Here is a 19,893-nt window from a genome sequence, read left to right on the forward strand (position 1 = left end):
TGTTAGGGCTTTATGCACATGCCATCAGTTGTGTCTATTTACTCAACCAGCCTTCAGAAAAGCCCGAAGATCCACTTAAAAATCATAATCATGAAAAGGAAGAAGACATATTTTCTACTGCTTTGAAAGAAGTAAACATTTAACAAAAAGAAAAGCTTTTTTAACTATTAAGAAAACATAAAAAATGCAAGAAGATCTATTTCCATAATGTTCCTGTTAAATGTCTGTCCCAGAAATCGTAAGCATTTCATCTGAGTCACTAAGGCTCTTGACTACCATGTTTTGAAGCCAGTGAAAGTGTATGAAAGCAATTAATTAAAGTTCACTGCACTCCTGAAGAGTATTTCTTCTTCTGGAAAGCAGAGGGGTAGAATAACTTAAAACTCAGTGACAGTGAATAAGCTTTTTAGAGTCCCTGTTTGGATCTGAAAATCATACCTTATTAGTATCTTTATCTTTCTTGCCCACTCATTCACGCTTATTTTTATTTAATTTTAATTTCTGGCCTTTTTTTCATAAGTTTCCCCTTTTTTCCCCCTAACAGAGTGCTGCTTTAATAATCTCAGAGTACAGTTTTTATTCGCTACAAAAAGCTCAGCAAAAGCAATATCCAGTGTCTAACAAATCTCTTATCTTTTCTTACAAATCGTCCGTTCAGAGGCTCTCTGTTTTGTTTGTTTGGTTTAAAAAATATTAGTTATTGGTGATCTGTGCTTTGCTTTACTTTCTGGACCCTCTAGAATTATTTTTAACGTATCTGGTATTTCTAAATCCATTGCATTTCCTAGCCCCTCGGTATGGGGAAAGCAAATTAGCTCAAGGATTCCCAGCAGCTGAATTTAGCTAGAGAGCCGCTTAAGGCTCTCCCCAGCAGATGTTTTATCCACTTAGAAGTTGTAGAACGTTATAGGACCTCCCTGCTTTTTAATCCTAAAAACAAACATCAACATATTTGAGATCTGAAGATTCCCTGATTCAGAATGAGAAATTGCCATGACCACCAATTTCAGGGCCACATTCTAGAAATGAGTGACAACCCAGAGAAAAGTAGCTGCTAAATCTTGGCTGGATAAAAAAGGTTGGCCTTAAAGAGGGTAGCAGACACAGATATCAGTGGGATTAAACAGGTTTGTTGTTTTCATATAGCTTGTCATCATCTTGGAAACATACAAACATACCCAGGATAAATGTCTAAATAACATATCAAAATTTAAAAATTTAATTAGAAAACTTAATTTCAGGGTTTAAACTGCCTGACCCAGTTAGGATTAATTAGGAAGATTTTTAATATTGAGTTTGTTGTTCGTTATTAAAGCATCAACTCACTCAGTTTCTACTTGTGTACACATCCTACAAGGCAAATCCCTATCTACTTTTGCATGCCATGGAACGGATTTAGAGTTTAAAACACAGCCCTACTGTTGTGAAAATCATCCTGGGTTTTGTAGCATTTTGCCTCCCTCTTTAAAAGCTACAGGCATAGCCAAGGCAGTGTGGGGGACCAGAAATAGAATTAGAATATTTTTCCTTCTTAATGAAGATTGATGTGCAACAAACACAAATCTGTTTATTATTCTATCAATAATATTAACATAAAAGTGAGTGATGTCCTTAGGGACCCCCAAAAAGGGGTTGGGATGGGAACTCTAATTGGTCAATTTTCACTGAATTTTTATCAGACTCATTAACTCTCAAGTACAATGGAACCATGTGAGATAAACAAGAAAAGACCTTCGTGACACAAATTTTAGAAGCAAAAGCTGCGGTTCACAAAACCATATGAGATTACAATACATGGAAGTTAATTTCATCAGCATATGCATGTGCTAATTCAGAACCCAATTTAGAATACATCTGACAAGAGAAACCTTTTATAGGGTGAATTTCAGAATCAACTATGGAAATAATAGTAAAGGGCCTATGAACTTCTCTGCCCCTATATTTTGCTTGAACTATTTCAAACTGTGTAATTTATAAAATGGTAAGGAGCTATCATGCCTAGTTTGTAAGTCAGCTAGTTACACAGTGGACAAACAATCATCCAGGTCCAGAAAATACTATGACTGTGAAGTTTGTAGGTTTTCACATGTGACATTGTTCCACAGATGTCAGACTTTAATATTAGTGATGACTAGATGTTGCAGTTTTTTCCAAATGCATCATAGACACCCAAAGACGTTTCCTGATAGGAGAAGGAGATATACAGACTTTGTTTCAAACTTTTCAGCTCTCTTCGGATTCATAGCTAAGCAGCTATTTGGAACAAGAGTGAATGTCCTTGCCTGACTTTTTAGTTCTCACAGGACATTGCTCAGGATCACTTTTGTATAGTGTGTGCACTAAGGGGATGTAGAAGGGTTGGTGGTAATAACTGCATAAACTGCCCAGTGTGATGTGGGAGGAAAGTTGTAGATAGACAGAATGTAGCCACCTTAAGAAGTGAACTAAATGAGAGAGTAGACAGGAAAAATGCCAGAGGTCAAGCTGTACATATTGTAAATTTGAATCATTCATCAGCGTATGTATGGGAGTCTAGGAGGAATTTGAATGTCATCATTACTTAGAAAACCCAAGGAAAGAAATAGAAACAGAAGAAAATATTTGCTGAGAAACTAGGAGAAAACTATTAAGAATAATATTAAAATCTTTATTATATAGAAAAAATAGGATTCTAGGGACTTAGTTTAATTGAGGGGTTAGATATTTACCTGACAATTTATGTTGTTAATGGTTCAATTCTGTGTGCATTGGCTATTGTGATGTGTAGTGGCTGCTCAGTAAGGAATGAATGGATGAATGAATGAACAAACCATTATCAAATTCCACTTTTCCAGATGGCTGTTCACAACCCCCCTACCTAGGCAATATAACAACATTAAGGAGGTCTGTGGGCGGGGGGGGGGGGGGGGGTTTCTATAACCCTCTCTGAGGTTCTTGTCTACCTTGGGTAATTCGATCTTTGATTTCTTAAATTCTACTAAGAGATCTCATTTTGTGGATAGAAACCATTTTTCTTATACATGCTGCATCACATTAACTGATAAATTAATTGCCCTGGAATTCCTCTACTTTCTCTTTACCAGCTCCATAAACAAGCTATTTTCCTCTCCTAGGCTGCTGATCTTTCTGAGTCTCCTTCCATCTAAGGCTAATCTCTCCAGAGACACTATCTCTATCCTCCTCCCTTATCAAGAACTTTCATCTCCTATGCCAATGTTCATAGCAGCCTTATTTACAATAGCCAAAAGATGGAGACAACCCCAAATGTCCATCAGTGGATGAGTGGATAAACAAAATATGGTTGTGTACCTGCAATGGAATATTATTCAGCCTTAAAAGGGAATGAAATTCTGACACATGCTGCAACAAAGATGAGTCCTGAAGACCTTCTACTAGGTTAAATAAGCCAGACACAAACGAATAAATTTTCTGTGATCCCACTTATATGAATTTCACATAGAATAGTCAAATTCATAGAGAAGGAAAGTCAAATAGCAGTTACCAGGCACTGGAGGAAGGAGGGAGTGGGGAGTTACTATATGTAGAGTGGGTACACAGTTTCCATTTGAGATCATGAAAAATTCTGGACATGAATAGTGTGATGGTTTCTCAGTGTGAATGTGCTTAATGCCACTGAAGTGTACACTGAAAAATAGCTAAAATGGTAAATTTTATGTTACGTATATTTTACCTTAATAAAGAGGGAAAAGAAATTTATTCTTCTCTGTCCTCCATCTCCGACCTCTCACTCTCTTTTCCTTTCAGCAACTGAAATATTCTATGGTATAAGCCAAATTGAAAACCTCCATCTTCAGCACTCGACTGCACCTGCAGCTACCTCCCTCCCAGCCAACCATTACCCAGTCTATAATGGTTGTACAGACACTTATACTTACCCACCATTCACTCTTCAGATCATGCCTACATGGCTTCTGTTCACACTACTCCGCTGACCCTTGCCAAGGCTATGAATGACTTTATGTTGCCAAATCTAATGAACGCTTTTCAGTCCTCACCTCGTTGGGCATCTCAGCAGCATTCCCATCTGTTGACCTTGTCCATCTTCTTGCAGCATTCTTTAAACTCTTTTGCAACCACATTCTCTTGACTTTCTTTCTAGCTCTCTTGCTGTTCTTTCTCTATCTCTGTTGTCCACCTGCCTCTCCCCCCACCCCCACTCCTGTCTCTGATCTTTAAGTGTTACAGTTTTTCAGGACTTAGGCATGGACTCATCTACTGGAATTTCCCAAAGATATATTACAATAATAATCATGTTTTAAATTGAATCTTTTGATACCTCTTCATTGACTCACCATTTCCAAATGACTATCTTCTCTTCTCAATGGCCACTTCTCTAGTCCAAGCCACTGTCATCTTTCACCCATTCCTGCAGGGATCCCCAGTCAGTTAAATCACTGGTTTTAATTATGTTACTGCTTTTACTTGCTGCTTTTTACTTCAGCACCAGGATGGTCTTTTTAGAATATTCATCACATTGTATCACTTCTGCTCAGAACACTTGGTTCCTCTGCCGTTTCTCCTCCACTAACTCTGTCTCCTAGTTTCCTCACCTAGCTTCTCTGCGCCTTGAATGACTGAGAAATGACCTCCCATCACTCTTAGATTAAACCACAAGCTTCTCTCACACCTGTCCCCATTGGCTTTTCCATCTGCATACTGGCGGAGTTTCCTCTCTCATCTCCCAGCCTCTGGCCTTCTTTTACTGTTTTGAATACATCAAGCCTTCCCCACACATGTCCTTTGCATGTGCTGTTTCCTTCACCCTCAAGACTTTTCTCCCACTCTTCACTTGTCTGGAACTTCTCACTCTTATATTCTCAGCTTAAATCTATTTTTTCACTGAGGCATTTCCCAGGCAGTCACTTCCCTGTTATTGTCTTTTCTAACATCCTTTACAGCACTTATCACAACTAACAATTATGGATGTATACTTGTTTGGTAACTGTCTCCTCTGTTAGAATGTAAATTTCATGAGGATATTGTGTGGTTTTGTATGCCAACATAATATTAACCTATATCAATTGCTTATAATTTCTGACAGCTAGTAGATACCTAATAAATATTTTTTGAAAGAAAGAGAGCGAGTAAGGAAAGAAGAAAGATTTTTCCATGAATCTGTTTCATATGACCTCTATAGAAATGAACAGAGAAATGGACAGGTGTTTTAAGCAAACTTATAATTCATGAACATCTAAATTTACATAAAGCGTATGTTGAAAGGTGATTTTTCCACTTTACAAAAAAGATCCATCATAAGATTCTTTAAACAGGCTTCCCAGGTACATGTAAAATAAGATTTTATTGATTAAAGCCATATGTTTGCACAGAATTTTTTAGGAAAATATCTTTTATATAAAGTAAGGTTGACCTCTAAGCAATTTCCTTAAGGCACCTAGCCCAGAATTGCCAACTCTCAAATTTCTAAGGTAACAGATAATGGGAGGCCTGGAATGCAGTGCATATTTGAAACTCTAGAATATAAAGTAGTAATTTTAGCCATTCAGGGTTCGTGACTTTTCTCACAAAAATAGCTAATGGGAAGATAAACCTCCTCAATTCCTCTTTCTATATCTCAGTAAAAGTAAGAGTTGCTGTGAAATGATCCCCACAAAGGCTGCTACAGAAAGGAAAACAAAGGCTTGGAAAGTCACCAAGTTGAATCTTTCCCCCTCACTCTCTCCCCCGGTCCACTACTGCCACTACTGATAATTAAGTTGTCTTATTGCAAAATGAAAAAGAATTCAGGGTGTTAATAAATAAAATGCAATTAACTTCTCTGGGTCTCAATTTCCTCATCTTAACAATGCGGGAGTTTTTGTTTTAGTTTTTAAGATTATTGTTTTATAATGCTTTTCTTGGGCCTACCCAAACTTTACAAAATAAGGTAATTTGTAATCATTTTCTCTGGCTAATAAAATAAATTTCACATGTATTTCTGCCCTTCTTATTGGAAACTTGAATCGAGGATCATGAACTTTAAATCAAAGCATTTATAATATTTGTAGAATTGCTTGATTTGACTGTTATTGGCAGTTCTTGCTAAGAAGAAAATACTTTGCAGAATTTACTTTCAACTAACATGTTTTTTTTTCTTACCAAACATATTCCACTGTGAGGGAAGGGTAATGAGCTATTGCTGAACTGCAGTACAAGTGAAACATTTTAGCTACCAGAAACAAAAATAATTTATTGGGTGTGGTAATAAAGATCAAGGTAGGCTAGGAAATGGTTAGTTTTACCCTTCAAAAACAAGACTGCTTTTACCTCAGAAATCCCAAAAGCTGCAAATATAGGAGAAATAATATGGGACATGGAAAAAAAAGAAAAGCCTAATACCTGTAAAGCTTTTGGCAAAATTTTTGCCCTCATCAACCTCCTAAAGCATTATTTCTACCCTGACTCCCCACCGTGTTGAATATTTTGCCCAAACATTACTATATTTAATGACATTTTAAGCAAGAGTTATGTATCTCAAGCGATGTACTGAGCTATTAACTTCTCACATAATCATACTTAGAGTAATAATGTTGACCCCTAAGACTCTTCTGCATGGGTCTGGAATGCTAAAGAATGTATTCATGAAAACATTATTTAGCTATCTCCTGCTTTGTAGGTTAAGGAGGAGTCTTGAATGTATCAGGCAAATCTGAATTATATTTGAAAGTTAATGTTCTGGCCGAGCACAGTGGCTCACGCCTGTAATCCCAACACTTTGGGAGGCCGAGGCGGGCAGATCACCTGAGGTCAGGAGTTCGAGACCAGCCTGGCCAACATGGTGAAACCCCGTCTCTACTAAAAATACAAAAAAATTAGCCAGGCTTGGTGGTGGGCACCTGTAATCTCAGCTACTTGGGAGGCTAAGGCAGGAGAATCGCTTGAACCCGAGAGGTGGAGGTTGCAGTGAGCCGAGATCGCATCATTGCACTCCAGCCTCAGTAACAAGAGTGAAACAACGTCTCAACAAAAAAAGAAAGAAAGAAAGTTCTTATATTTTTGTCTGTATTTTTCTCTTTTCCTTACTTCTGTAAATGATACATGGATATTTCTTCAGTGAAAAAAAAGGAATAAATTCAGAAAGGGAAACAGGAAAGAGAGAAAAGGACAAAAAACTAGTCTGGGGGATGATAGCATTAGAGCTGACAGTTGGTTTGCCAGAGTCCCAAGACTAGACTGGCTACAACCAAAAAACTACAGTAGTAGAGAGAGATGGAGAGATGGCAATGGAGGGAGAAAATTTAGGAAAGAAGACTTGCTGATTGAAATAGTAAGTTGAGAAATATGCAGAATACTGGAAGAGGCTTCTAGGAAAGGCAGGACCATGGCACAATTATGAATATAAGCAATGCCACCTTCCAGGTGTGATACTCAGAGCTCCGACTTGACTAACATCCTCTACTATGGGTCAAAACACAGTCTAGGAAGCTGCAAATAGATGCCCATTGCTATGGGATTCTGAAGAAGACAGAAACATGTGCTTGTTTTATGATTCTTCTATTATTCTGGTTGCTTACAGTACAGGACTTTCTTCAAAATTTATATGTCAGGTCCTCATGTGAGGAGACTCTGATTCTCTGTGTGTGTGCTGGGGCAGGGTTGGGGGTATGAAGCCAGCCCATACATGTATAATTTGAAAAAGTCTAAGAATCGCTGGGCACGGTGGCTTACGCCTGTAATCCCAGCACTTTGGGAGGCCAAGGAGGGCAGATCAGCTGAGTTCAGGAGTTCAAGGCCAGCCTGGCCAACATGGTGAAACCCCGTCTCTACTAAAAATACAAAAAATTAGCTGGGCGTGGTGGTGCATGCCTGTAATCCCAGCTACTTGGGAGGCTGAGGCAGGAGAATCACATGAACCCGGGAGGCAGAGGTTGCAGTGAGCCGAGATCATGCCATGGCACTCCAGCCTGGGCAACAAGAGTGAAACTCCATCTCAAAAGAACAAAAACAAACAAAAAATCTAGGAATCTCCCCAAGTTTTTTTTGTTTTGTTTTGTTTTGTTTTTTTGTGTGTGTGTTTTGTTTTGTTTTGTTTGTTTGTTTGTTTTTGAGACAGAGTATCACTATGTCACCCAGGCTGGGCTGCAGTGGTGCCATCTCGGCTCACTGCAACCTCTGCCTCCTGTGTTCAAGTGATTCTCCTGCCTCAGCCTTCTGAGTAACTGGGACTACAGGCATGCACCACGACGCCCGGCTAATTTTTGTATTTTTAGTAGAGACAGGGTTTCACTATGTTGGCCAGGCTGGTCTTGAACTCCTGACCTCAGGTGATCCACCTGCCTTGGCCTCCCAAAGTGCTGGGATTACAGGCGTGAGCCACCACACCCAGCTGCATCTTCTTTTTTTTGTTTCAAATGTGCAGTTTTCATTTTCCTAAAAGTACAAAACATATATGGTATTTTTGTAAAGCATCATAATCGCCACTGTGCCCTTGTAACTATATACATCCCAGGCACTCAGGAATGCTCAGAACATACTAACCCAGAGAAACCCCTGGGGAATTGTATTATATTTTCATTGTGTTCCAGAGCTGACTCAGGAAGCTGGGGCTGCATTAGAGAGTGATTGTGCATAAAGGAAAGCGTACAGGCAGAGATCGGGTTCTAATCTCAGCCCTGCCCTGACTCTGGTGGGAGGTCTTGGTCAAGGTTCGACACCTCTCAGAGCTTTTGGTTCTTCACTGGTAAAATGAGAGCATTGAACAAGGTGTTCAATAAGGCCTCTCGTGGCACTGTCATGGTGTAATTCCAGGAGTTTACCTTTAAGTGCCAATGACACTGGAGCTCGGGAAGCCTGCTTAGGAGATTGATAAGCTTTTATTTATATATTAATGATAATTCTTTAGTTTCTCACTCTCTATTGCATTAATAGGTCATCATAATTAGTCTTGAATATTTGTCTATCTAAATAATAAGGAAAAATTTCAAATTATATATGCTTAGGCTGCCCCTTCTCCCCTACCTTCTGTCGACACATACAAAGGGAATCAGAATCTCATCACAGGAGGACCTGACGTACACATTTTAAAGAAAGTCCTGGCAGTAGCTTACATCTATAATCCTAGCACTTTGGGAAGCCAAGGTGGGCAGATCACTTGGGGCCAGAAGTTCAAGACCAGTCTCGCCAACGTGGTGAAACCCCGTCTCTACTAAAAATACAAAAATTAGCTGGGCATGGTGGTGTGAACCTGTAATCCCAGCTACTCAGGAGGCTGAGGCACGAGAATCGCTTGAACCCCGGGTAGCAGAGATTTCAGTGAACGAAGATCACACCACTGCACCTCAGTCTGGGTGACAGAGTGAGACGCTGTCTCAAAAAAAAAATAAAAACTAAAGTCCTACCTCTAAGCAACCTGAGTAATAGAAGAATCACAAAACAAGCTGATGTTTCTGTCTTTCTCAGACTTCCATAAAAGCATGTGATATTGTGCATGATGCATGATAAATATGAGTGAAAAGAAGGAAGGAAGGAAGGAAAGAAGAGAGAAAAGGGGGAATTTCATAATGGCATTATTTTTCTGCTTTCATTATCTTATTTTAGTTCCATTTTATGCAAAATGATCTTGACTTACTTAGAATAAAGAAGTATGACTTAATGAGCTCATCCCATAAATATCTTAGCTTTACCGCAAAAACAATGTGATTATTGTTAACAGCCTTCTCCTTCACGTTTCACTAGATTTGGAAAGAAGAAAGAGGATAAGGGTGGAAAGGCTGAGCAGAAAGGTACTCTGAAACATGGTGGCCTGAGAGAAGAAGAGCTGGAGAAAATGCAAGAAGAGCGTGAAAGGTGAGCAGAAGTGCCGAGACCTTCATTTTCTTTGACTCTATGGTCTGGGTTTAATTTAGATATTGCAACAGTCAACTGGAGAAATTTCATTTTAAGAAGTATCGGGGTTGACCGATCTGAAAGGAAAGGTGTCTGATACAAAAAGAACCTCCCTTTCTGGAAATTTTTATTCTATTTTGAGAAGAAATTTGCTTCATGTTTTTACTATATCAGTGCCTATAATTCCATAACACACTACCACCTGTTTTGACCATAAAAATGCATATTTTCTCCATGTCTTTTTTTTTCCAAAGAAAGGTCATTTGGATATTGATGTTTAGAACTATCCAGTTCCCATAGTCTGTTCCTAATTTTAGTCAGGCTGTTGTATACCTTCTTAATTTTATTCTGCGCAATCCGTTTGGGTCCTGTAATTTGAGAAGTGAATGTCCTTCATTCTTTAAAAAGACACTGTCTTTTATTAGGCTATCAGCAAGCTGAAGAGTGTGTTGCCCATCTGTTAAAGGGCCGGCTTCATTTGCTGGAATAATGCCGGTTTGCAAGAGCTGAATTCTCCTGCTTGAGGAGCTTAATGTTCCATTTGGACAAGAGGTCCTTCACGTATCTTTGATGTTAACTCTGGCACTTATCGCAAGTGGATGTGTAAATGTCTGATTTTCAAACATGTAATTGAATATTCATATTTCTCCTGAAAATTCTTTGCCTTCACAACTAAATGGAGCTTGGAGAAAGACTGAGATTATGACAAAACCAGCATATAATTCTAAGAGTTTGATTCTGACTTCATCATGTATGTACTCAGATTTACACAACTTTTCACTTGCTTATTAGTTACATTAGTTCTTATAGTTTCTAAAGAGACCGTTCTTGTATTGATTTTATTACTTTAGTATGTGTACTAAGAAAATCATATCTATTCATTGTGTTTTCTAGCACAGAGGAGTCTAAGAGTATCTACTGTTAGCCTTTGACCCCTATTTTGTAGTCTGTTCCCGTTGAGAAGGCTGACTTTTTCAATAGCAAGGAAAAAAAGCTATTTAGTCCTTTCTCATTTTTGAGAGGTTGATAAGCTGAGTTCTAAGGTCACTGGAGCAGTTAAAAGGAAATCAAGTGTTTTACATTGTTGTTGACTATTCACCTGACAGAGCTATCCTGAAGACATGAAAGATATTCTCCGTCATAACCTAAGATTCAGCAATCCTGTAATGTAAAATGTAATCCAGGCTGAGATTTTAATGCATATATTGGCAAAGGCATCTATGTGGGGAGCCTACATCATAGATCTTTGCTGCTCCCTTGACTTCTCTTACTGAGGTTACATCCCATGCCTCATCTTCAGGAAACTGAGCTGTTTTCTAGAATGCAGACTTTACATTTTTTTGTAGCTCATACTTACTTGGGACAGGGGAAAAAAACTCTTAGTAGCTGGGGAACTGTGTGCCAGCTAGAAAATTGATAACCCATAAAATAAGGTGAGTTGTCTTTAAGCAAGAGTTCATTTCCTTTCTGGTTTTGCCTTTAGTAGGCAGGTGCCTGAGGGAGTCTTGTTCTTAAAAGCTGAGCTGTAAATTCACTTCAGCTGGCTGTATAGGCTTCGGATCCAATTTTCTTAAAATATGTCTGGTCAAAATAGTGAAAGAACTATACTATTAGCCTCCACTTAGGCCACTTCCCACACATGAACACATAAAGCACATCTGATAGGGGTTTCCTAGAGACAACATTGTCTCAATCATGTGCTAGAGGAAGAAGTTGAGGAGTTGATTTTATGGTTGGGTGCTATAGAATTAATGACCAAAGGCATTTCAACAGCTCAGGGGCTGAGAGCCACGGATGGTGGAGGTGGAGGCTGAACATCTGGCATTGCTCCCAACCCTGGAGTCCTGATCCTTAGCTCTCCATCATCTATGGGAAACCAATTCACAACTCTTAAATAACTCAGCGAGTGTATCACTCTTCATGATATGGCAATGAAAAAAAATAGAATAAAGTAAGAAATAGTGATAAAAGCTATTACACTTTTCTCCTAATATGTTTGAAATTTGTTTCTTTGACGTGATTCAAGCCATCCTGTTGCTTACTTGTCTCATCCTGTCATAGGTATCATAATAGATTTATATTGGCATATCTCATTTTCAAAATATTTAATGCACCTAAATAAAATATATACCATAAAGTACTGGAGCCAGCTTGTACCAGCTTATAGGAACCAATTGTTAAACTTTCAAGAATTTTGTAAGCTGGCTGATAAGCCATTGGCAGTTCCACATTGGCTATAGTGAGTATATTTATAGCACAGTTTCTCTGAAGACCTAGTTTACCAGCACACTGCTACAGGTCTGTGACAGCTATCTTTAGTGCATATCCAGGAGGCAATTATCCAAAGAGGCAGGAAAAAAAAAAAAAACAAATTCAACCACATGATTTCTTGTAGCTGAGTTTCTCAAAATGTGGTCCAGGGACCAACTACATCAGAATGAATCATTAGAAGACCTTGTTAAAAATGAAGATTCCTGAGCCCCATACCAGACTTACAGAATCAGAACCTTGGGAGTTGGAGCCCAGGAATCTGTGTTTCATACACAAGCGCAAGGTGATTCGTCAGCAGTCTCTAAAGTCTGAGAACCACTGACTTGGAGGAGCAGAATTTGGCTATAACATAAAACTATTCTTATTTAGTGAAAAATGATACACAGGATTTTTTTCTCAAAAGGACTGAGTGGCCCAGTCTACAAATATTTTCCTTGTTCTTCATGTGCCTTCTCCGAAATATCTTTTCTTACTGGTACAATCTTTTGTAAACAAATTAGAAACCGTAGCCAGTGCTCACTCAACTAAGGGAATATGGATCACTTGCCCCCAGCACCCCTCATGCACACAAAACTTACAAAAGCAATATCAGTTCATTAAGAAAATTTTGGAAACATAAAAAGTATAAAAACTATTAAAACCATACATAACTCTACCATAATCCCATAACCACTACTAATATTTTATAATCTTTTTTTTATGCATATACAGTTGGCTCCATATCCACGGGTTCCACATCTGTGGATTCAACCAACCGCAGATTGAAAATATTTAGAAAAGAAATTTCACAAAGTTCCCAAAAGTAAAATTTAAATTTGCTGTGCCAAGTACTACATTGAAGCTATGCAAATGAAGTGATGTGTAGGCACTGTAATAGGTATTATAAGTAATCTAGAGATGATTTAAAGTATATGAGAGGATATACATAGGTTATGTGCAAATATTACTCCATTTTATATCAGGGAGTTGATCATTCACAGATTTTGATATCCACAGAGTGTCCTAGAACTAATCCCCCATGGATACCAAGTGACAACTCTCTTTGAACACTTGATATCCAAAACCTGCATCTATAACATCTTGCTTTTTTCATAGCATTATATGTTGAACATTTTTCCCATGTCATTAATGTTTTAAAATATGTCATGTTGATCACTGCCTAATATTCTATGAGATCAATATACAATAAACTATTTACCTTCCATTGTCAAACATTTAGTCTCTTCCCATTTTTATCCTTTTTTTTCTTTCCTTTAAAAAAAAAAATGGAGACAAGGTCTCTCGCTACGTTGTACAGACTGGTCTCTAATTCCTGAGCTCAAGTGATCCTCCTGCCTCAGCCTCCCAAGTGCTGGGTTTACAGGCAGGAGCCACCATGCCCAGACTGTTTCCATTTTTCACTGTTTCAAATAATACTTGGATGAATATCCAGGTACAAATGTCTTTATAAGTTACCTCCTAAATCATATAATTCCTATTGAAGTTTTAATTTCCTTGTAATCATTTTACCCTAGGATTAATCTAACCTCAATTCTAAATTTTAGGATTTTATATTATCTCTCCCCATTCATCTAATTTTTTTTGCTGATTTTCATATCTCATTTTAAGTTATCTACATATCTAATTCCTGATCCGAAACCATTTTGCTGCTATATATGGATAGTTTATCTATAGCTACATGTATTGAAAAAGTCCAAAAAGCCATAAAAGATGAGTTGGGTTACTAGATTAGATTAGAGGAATGCAGAGTCTAGAACAGTGGTTCTCAATGGGAGGGGGCAGTTTTACCACAAGGGCATTTGGCTATGTCTGGAGATATTTTTGATTGTCATAACTCGGGAAGAGGGGTGAGCAGTTACTGCCTTTTACTGGGTAGAGGCTAGGAATGTAGCTAAAAATCTTAAAATGCACAGGACAGCTACCCTCCCCCACAACATGAATCATCCAACCCAAAATGTCAATAGTACAGAGTCTGAGAAACCCTTTTATAATCTCCAGGCTTCTCAAAGAGCAAGGTACTCTCCTAGACATCAGAATTGCATTGTGTCATATTTCCTGTGGATAATGCAGAGAAATCTAGATCAGATGATATAACCCTAGAAGGATTATTAGCTATTTGAGAATGGTACCCAAACATTACTGATGAATATCCCGTCAATCTAAGCTTGCAAGAATAATTTTTTTCGTTAAAATTTATTTTTAACCTTGGCCTGCTGAGCATCGGCGTTAGTGATGGTGACCCGTTGATCAGATTGTGGTTGCCACAAAACTTCAGGGGTTGACAATATGTCCGATGACAGAATCAGCAGGAACAATGGACTGAATTAAACGTAAAGAAAGTTAATGGAAATAAATGTAAAGTCTTGCATTTAGGTCCAAAAATGAACTACACATACACAGGATGTGGAAGGTTTGATTTAATACCAAATATATGAAACATTTGCCTGATGGTTTTAGTTGAGCATAAGTTTAGCATGAGTCAACATGTGGATATGCCTGCCAAAAGCTTAATCTGGTCCTAAGCTACATTACTGGAAGTTCATGTACAAAATAAAGGAAGCCACAATAATTCTAATTTTACGCTGCTTAGATCACACCTGGAATATCCCATGCCTCTCTCTCACACAGAGCATGCGGGTACTAAATCCAAGTCTTATTAAAAATGTTGAAAGACCTGAGAATACACAGCTTACAGAATCAAGACTTTGTGGATTTCTCATGCTTGAAGAACTGTCACACAGAGATTAGATCGGTTTTGTAGCATCCATTTTATTCCGTTCTACTTTATCAGTTTATTTGCTTATTCATCCATTCATTTATTTACTTTTTTGAAAACAAATTATTTGCTTTAATATTTATTTTCTTATTTATGTATTTGTCTCTTGAAGATACTAATGGAGCATTATTTTAAGAGAGGTAGTATTCAGCTTAATGGAAGGGAAAAGTCCTTAAAATTAGGGTGCAGTATGAGGCAGTGAGTTTGTTGACACTGGAACTGTTGAATAAGAAGCTAATGAAATGATTACATTTAGAAAGCATTAGTTCATCACGTAAATATTGGACTAGATCAGAGTTGTATAAATTTCAGTCACTGATCTATTTCTTTTATTGTCTTAATTATATTTATACATAATCAAATAAATAAAATATTATAAAAATCATAGCCATGTAAGTTAGCTTATCTAATTAAGTACATTAAGCCACATAGCACCTAAAATCTTCTTGTGTATCTTTTTTTTTTTTTTTTTTTTTTTTTTTAAAGACAGAGTCTCACTCTGTCACCAGGCTAGAGTGCAGTGGCATGATCTCGGCTCACTGCAACCTCCACCTCCCAGGTTCAAGCGATTCTTCTGCCTCACCCTCCTGAGTAGCTGGGACTACAGGCACGCGCCACCATGCCCAGCTAATTTTTGTATTTTTAGTAGAGATGGGGTTTCATCATGTTGGCCAGGATGGCCTCAATCTCTTGAAATTGTGATCCGCCTGCCTTGGCCTCCCAAAGTGCTGGGATTACAGGCATAAGCCACTGCACCTGGCCTTCTAGTGTATCTTAAATGCTACTTTGTCCTTAGATGATCGCTGGGGTTCTTTTCAGATATTCCAGTATGAGAAATATCTAAATATCTTAAGTATGGAAGCATTTACTTTTACTTTTCTAGAGCAATAATTATTGAACTTGTCATGGCATTGGTTTATGGTAGTGCATACACCATTGTTACCTGAGTGTATAAGCCCAAGTTTCTTGCTCAAGATTGTGTGGTAGGATTTTCTTAATCTCAAGTAAGAGATTTCTCAGCTTATGATGTGTCACTTCCTGTTACAAGTCAAACAGTCTATTGCAATGAAGCCCTGCATTAAATAAATTCATCATTTTGTTCATGCTTCAGTGAGATTAGCCATAATAAAATATTAGTTCCAAAGGCCCATATTCATTGCTAGAGATATGAACCCAGTGTTATATTCAAAGATGATTTCTTCCAACATTTTTCAAACTAAATTAAATTAGCATTTTTCACACATTCAGATTATGTAAATTAGCATCTTGAGCTGAAAGCAAGAGATTGTCTTAATATGTCAGTAAGTATATATTGTTGTTATTCAATTCTAAGACCTAAGTTTGTAACCTTTTACAAAGTATGAAATTAATCAGAATCTTGGACCTGTAAAATACCAAACTAAATACCTGTATTCTTAATACCATCTCAAAAATCCAGTGGAGATTGGTTAAAAGAAAAATATGTCCCCCTCCTCATCATTAATTTAGTATTACTATCCTGAGAAAAATATCTCCACTGACACCAAAGACTGTCTTCCATTGAAGTCCCATATTACTGACCCTGAAATAATACTTCAGTAAATGAAGTTTTCTCCTAAAATTGAAAAAAAAATTTTAATAACATGAGTTATATACTCCAAAATCTTCCATTACTCTTATACCATATCAGAGTTTATTTTGCAGGAAGCTCATTTGTTGTATTAATTAAACATTGCTTTCGTAGATCTTACTAGAATCTTAGCAGGATACATGAGGAGATGGGAGAAAAAAAAGAGCCAACCTCTTCAGCTTCAGCATTGAAAAGTATGAAAACATATGGCTCTTGTTTTCAACAACTAGCCTGAACGGAATGTCTAAGTGAGAGTGAAGCTAAGATTTAGGAAAGTTAATCGGTTTCAGTGTCTGAATTCAAGGTTCTTAGTTTTCTTTCCTTTTGGGAAGCCTTCCAAGAACTGCAGACTTCTCCCTTGCCTTATCAGCTGAGCTGCTTGTGGCCTGTTCCCTTTAGTTTAAATCAATACATGTGTTTTTGATATTTGGCAAACCAAGATTTAATTATGCAGCTGCAAGTTCCCCACATAAACGAAATGCATCTTAGAGATATAAAAACATTCAGAAACCATTTATAGTTTGAGAATTCAAGTGGGTGAAAATCTATTCCCAACCTCTCAGCATTTTATTTAATTATGGAGGATTTTTATGTTACTGGAAATTGAAATGAAAACCAGAGTAAGGCTAGAGTTTATCCAACATTTGTTCATATTGAAAAATGAAGATGCTTATTAGAGTCGAAGAAGGAAAAGGAAAGTATTACATTCTGGAATTAATATTTTGGTTGTAATCTACACACATATAACGCTCCTAAATATATACAGCAACAAGTGAATTGATAGTATTTTGTCATTATTGTACACTCAAAAAAGGATGTATTAAAGAAACCAGAAGGTTGATTTCTTTAATTTGCCAAGCGATTCTCAATAATTAATTATTTACTGAACTTAATAACTTTGGCACTATTTAAACTGTTGAAAACACCCATGTTTTGGCATGATTACATACACATGATTAATTCAGCATGGTTTTACTCATCACTGAATATCCCTATCTTTTGCAGTAGAATTTTCTAGGTCCTGTGGTTTGGGTAAAATGTTGGAATGATTCCCAGTTTTAATAGTCCCAATTTATTATTACTAGTGAACCCTGATCAGATCATGGGCTGGATTAGATCCCAGTTTTTCAAAATGCCCCAATTTTATGGCTCCCTTAAAATGCTGATAAAAATGTGTATTTGAATAAGGCTTTGGTTGGCTAAAAAAGATCCACTTAATTACTTTTAGATCCTTATTAAATCATCACTGCATGGAAGTTATGAAAAATCTTACTTGGTGGTGTTTCTCAGGACAAGGTCATGTTCTCTTTTTATGCTGACAGAAAGAAGCTATCAGATTTCTGTTTTTCATAGTACTAACCAACTCAGTGAATGAAAAGAGATCTTTCTGTATCCCTGTGATTACTATTGATGCTCGTGTAAAGGTAAAAATATCCATCTTTCCTAGAATGAGAATTAAAAATATATAGAGAGAAAGAACATAAACACAATGGCATAGTAGCCATACACCCACACTACTCTTTATTTGGGGGCCATTTTTCAAAATTTGCCTCTGATTTAGAGAAATTAGGGATTTAGACACAGCCCGGGGTGAAGGTAGCTTTAATATCTATACATTTATTTGATCTCTGTAACACCTATCTTCTCAGAAATGCTTGCGGTCACCAACAAAACTTGGCACATTACTGTATTTCTATAGACCAGAGATGGAAACACCTACATCCTAATGCCATGCCAGCATTTTTTATGAGCCAAAATCCTTTTATGGGACTTGAATCAATGTTAGAAGTGCTGTATTAGCAACTGCTTGTCAGCCGAGCTGGATTAATACATAAAATGAATCACTTGACTGGCATGCTTTCCAACAGTCATTTAGGCAAACTTCTATAAAGTACACCAGCTCTCTACAAATTGTTTTAAATAATTTTAAATATTTTTAAAGAATTCATGTACCCTGGAGTGATGTATTACTTTATCGTATGTAGTTGCAGGGCTGTTGGAATACATTCTGAAAAGGAATTATACTGAATTACCTAGAATGATTCCACAGAACTGTTTAGAGTATCTGACCTGATAAAAATGTGGAAAGAAATTTTAAATTTCGCTGATCCAGGATATTTGGTTGTAATATAAACGTATTAAATACAGAAATAGATATTCAATGTAATCCATAATTTTTTTGTAATTCACTGGATTTTATGCCAATCAGAGATACCAGAGCTGTACCTCGGAGATGCAGGTTGAATATCCCTTATCCAAAATGCTTGGAACCAGAAGTGTTTCAGACTTTGATTTTTCTTTTATTTTGGCATATTTGCATTATGTTTACCAGTTGAGCATTCCAAATCTGAAAATCTAAAATCAGGAATGTTCCAATGAGCATTTCCTTTGAGTGTCATGTCAGCCCTCAAAAAGTTTCAGATTTTGGATTTTCAGATTTGGGATGCTCAACCTATACAGATAAATTTACTTTAATGGGGATTAAATACAGCAGTGGCAGAATTTGAGAAGAGCATTTTCTGTGAAAGCTTTGGGGGACTGTAAGTAGGTAGAAGGCCGTTTGGTGACTAGAATTTAGGAATGAGAGCTTCTGTTTTATTATTCATTTTCGTGGCATTGGATAAGCCACTTTTGAGGATGTATTCTTATAGTTTCTATTTTTAGTACCGTGAAATAAAATGTTAATAATAATACTTAAAGGCCCCAGTTTCCTACATTTTGTTTGGATAAAATGCTTTTTAACTTCTAAGTTCTTTAGAAGAAAAAATTTGCGTAAATAAAAGTTTAGTGAACCCAGAATATTTTCTGTAGGCCGGTTTGGGGCTGGATAATATACTAGTAATCTTAATTTGCTGAAAGTGGTCTCTGAAAACTGTGGATATATCAAACTTCTGTAAATCAAATATTTTAAAAGAATTTGTAAGTCTCTCATCTTCTTTCCTTATTTGAACATTTGTTATATCCTGCTTTGGGAAGCTTTCATGACAGGCCAAGTTTAGTTAATGTTCACGTAGGTTGGCAAACTCTATATGATTTGAAAGGATGCTCAATCTATTGTCTTCTGGAATCTTCTCCCCCGTCACCACCCGGCCTCCACCCGCCCCATACCCTTCACATAGAAATACTAACCTAGGCCTGTGATTTACAAACTCCAAACTTTGAATATGTTTTTTCTGCATTTCCTGGACAGCTTTTTACATCAGTGGTTCTCAACTTTGGGTGATTCTGACCCCAGTGGGTATTTGACAATGTCTGAGAACATTTTTAGTTACCATACTATGGGGGAAGTGCTACTGGAATCTAGTAGGTAGAACTCAAGCATCTTTCTCAGCGTCCTATACTGCATAGGACAGCCCCCTGCAACAAAGAATTATCTGACTCATGACATGACTTG

At 37.3% G+C, this 19,893-nt stretch overlaps 1 protein-coding gene across 11 annotated transcripts in view; it reads left to right on the plus strand.

The window, feature by feature from the left end:
* The window catches only part of PARD3B (par-3 family cell polarity regulator beta), a 1,071,110-nt gene that overhangs the window by 839,131 nt on the left and 212,086 nt on the right, over positions 1-19,893 (plus strand). For all 11 annotated transcript variants that reach the window (XM_009444083.4, XM_009444085.4, XM_009444084.5 and 8 more), the window contains one exon: positions 9,694-9,804. In XM_009444083.4, coding sequence (XP_009442358.4) covers positions 9,694-9,804 — 111 coding nt within the window. The remainder of the gene's footprint in view (positions 1-9,693; positions 9,805-19,893) is intronic.

This window comes from Pan troglodytes, chromosome 13 (genome assembly GCF_028858775.2).
Source record: "Pan troglodytes isolate AG18354 chromosome 13, NHGRI_mPanTro3-v2.0_pri, whole genome shotgun sequence".
NCBI lineage: Eukaryota > Metazoa > Chordata > Mammalia > Primates > Hominidae > Pan > Pan troglodytes.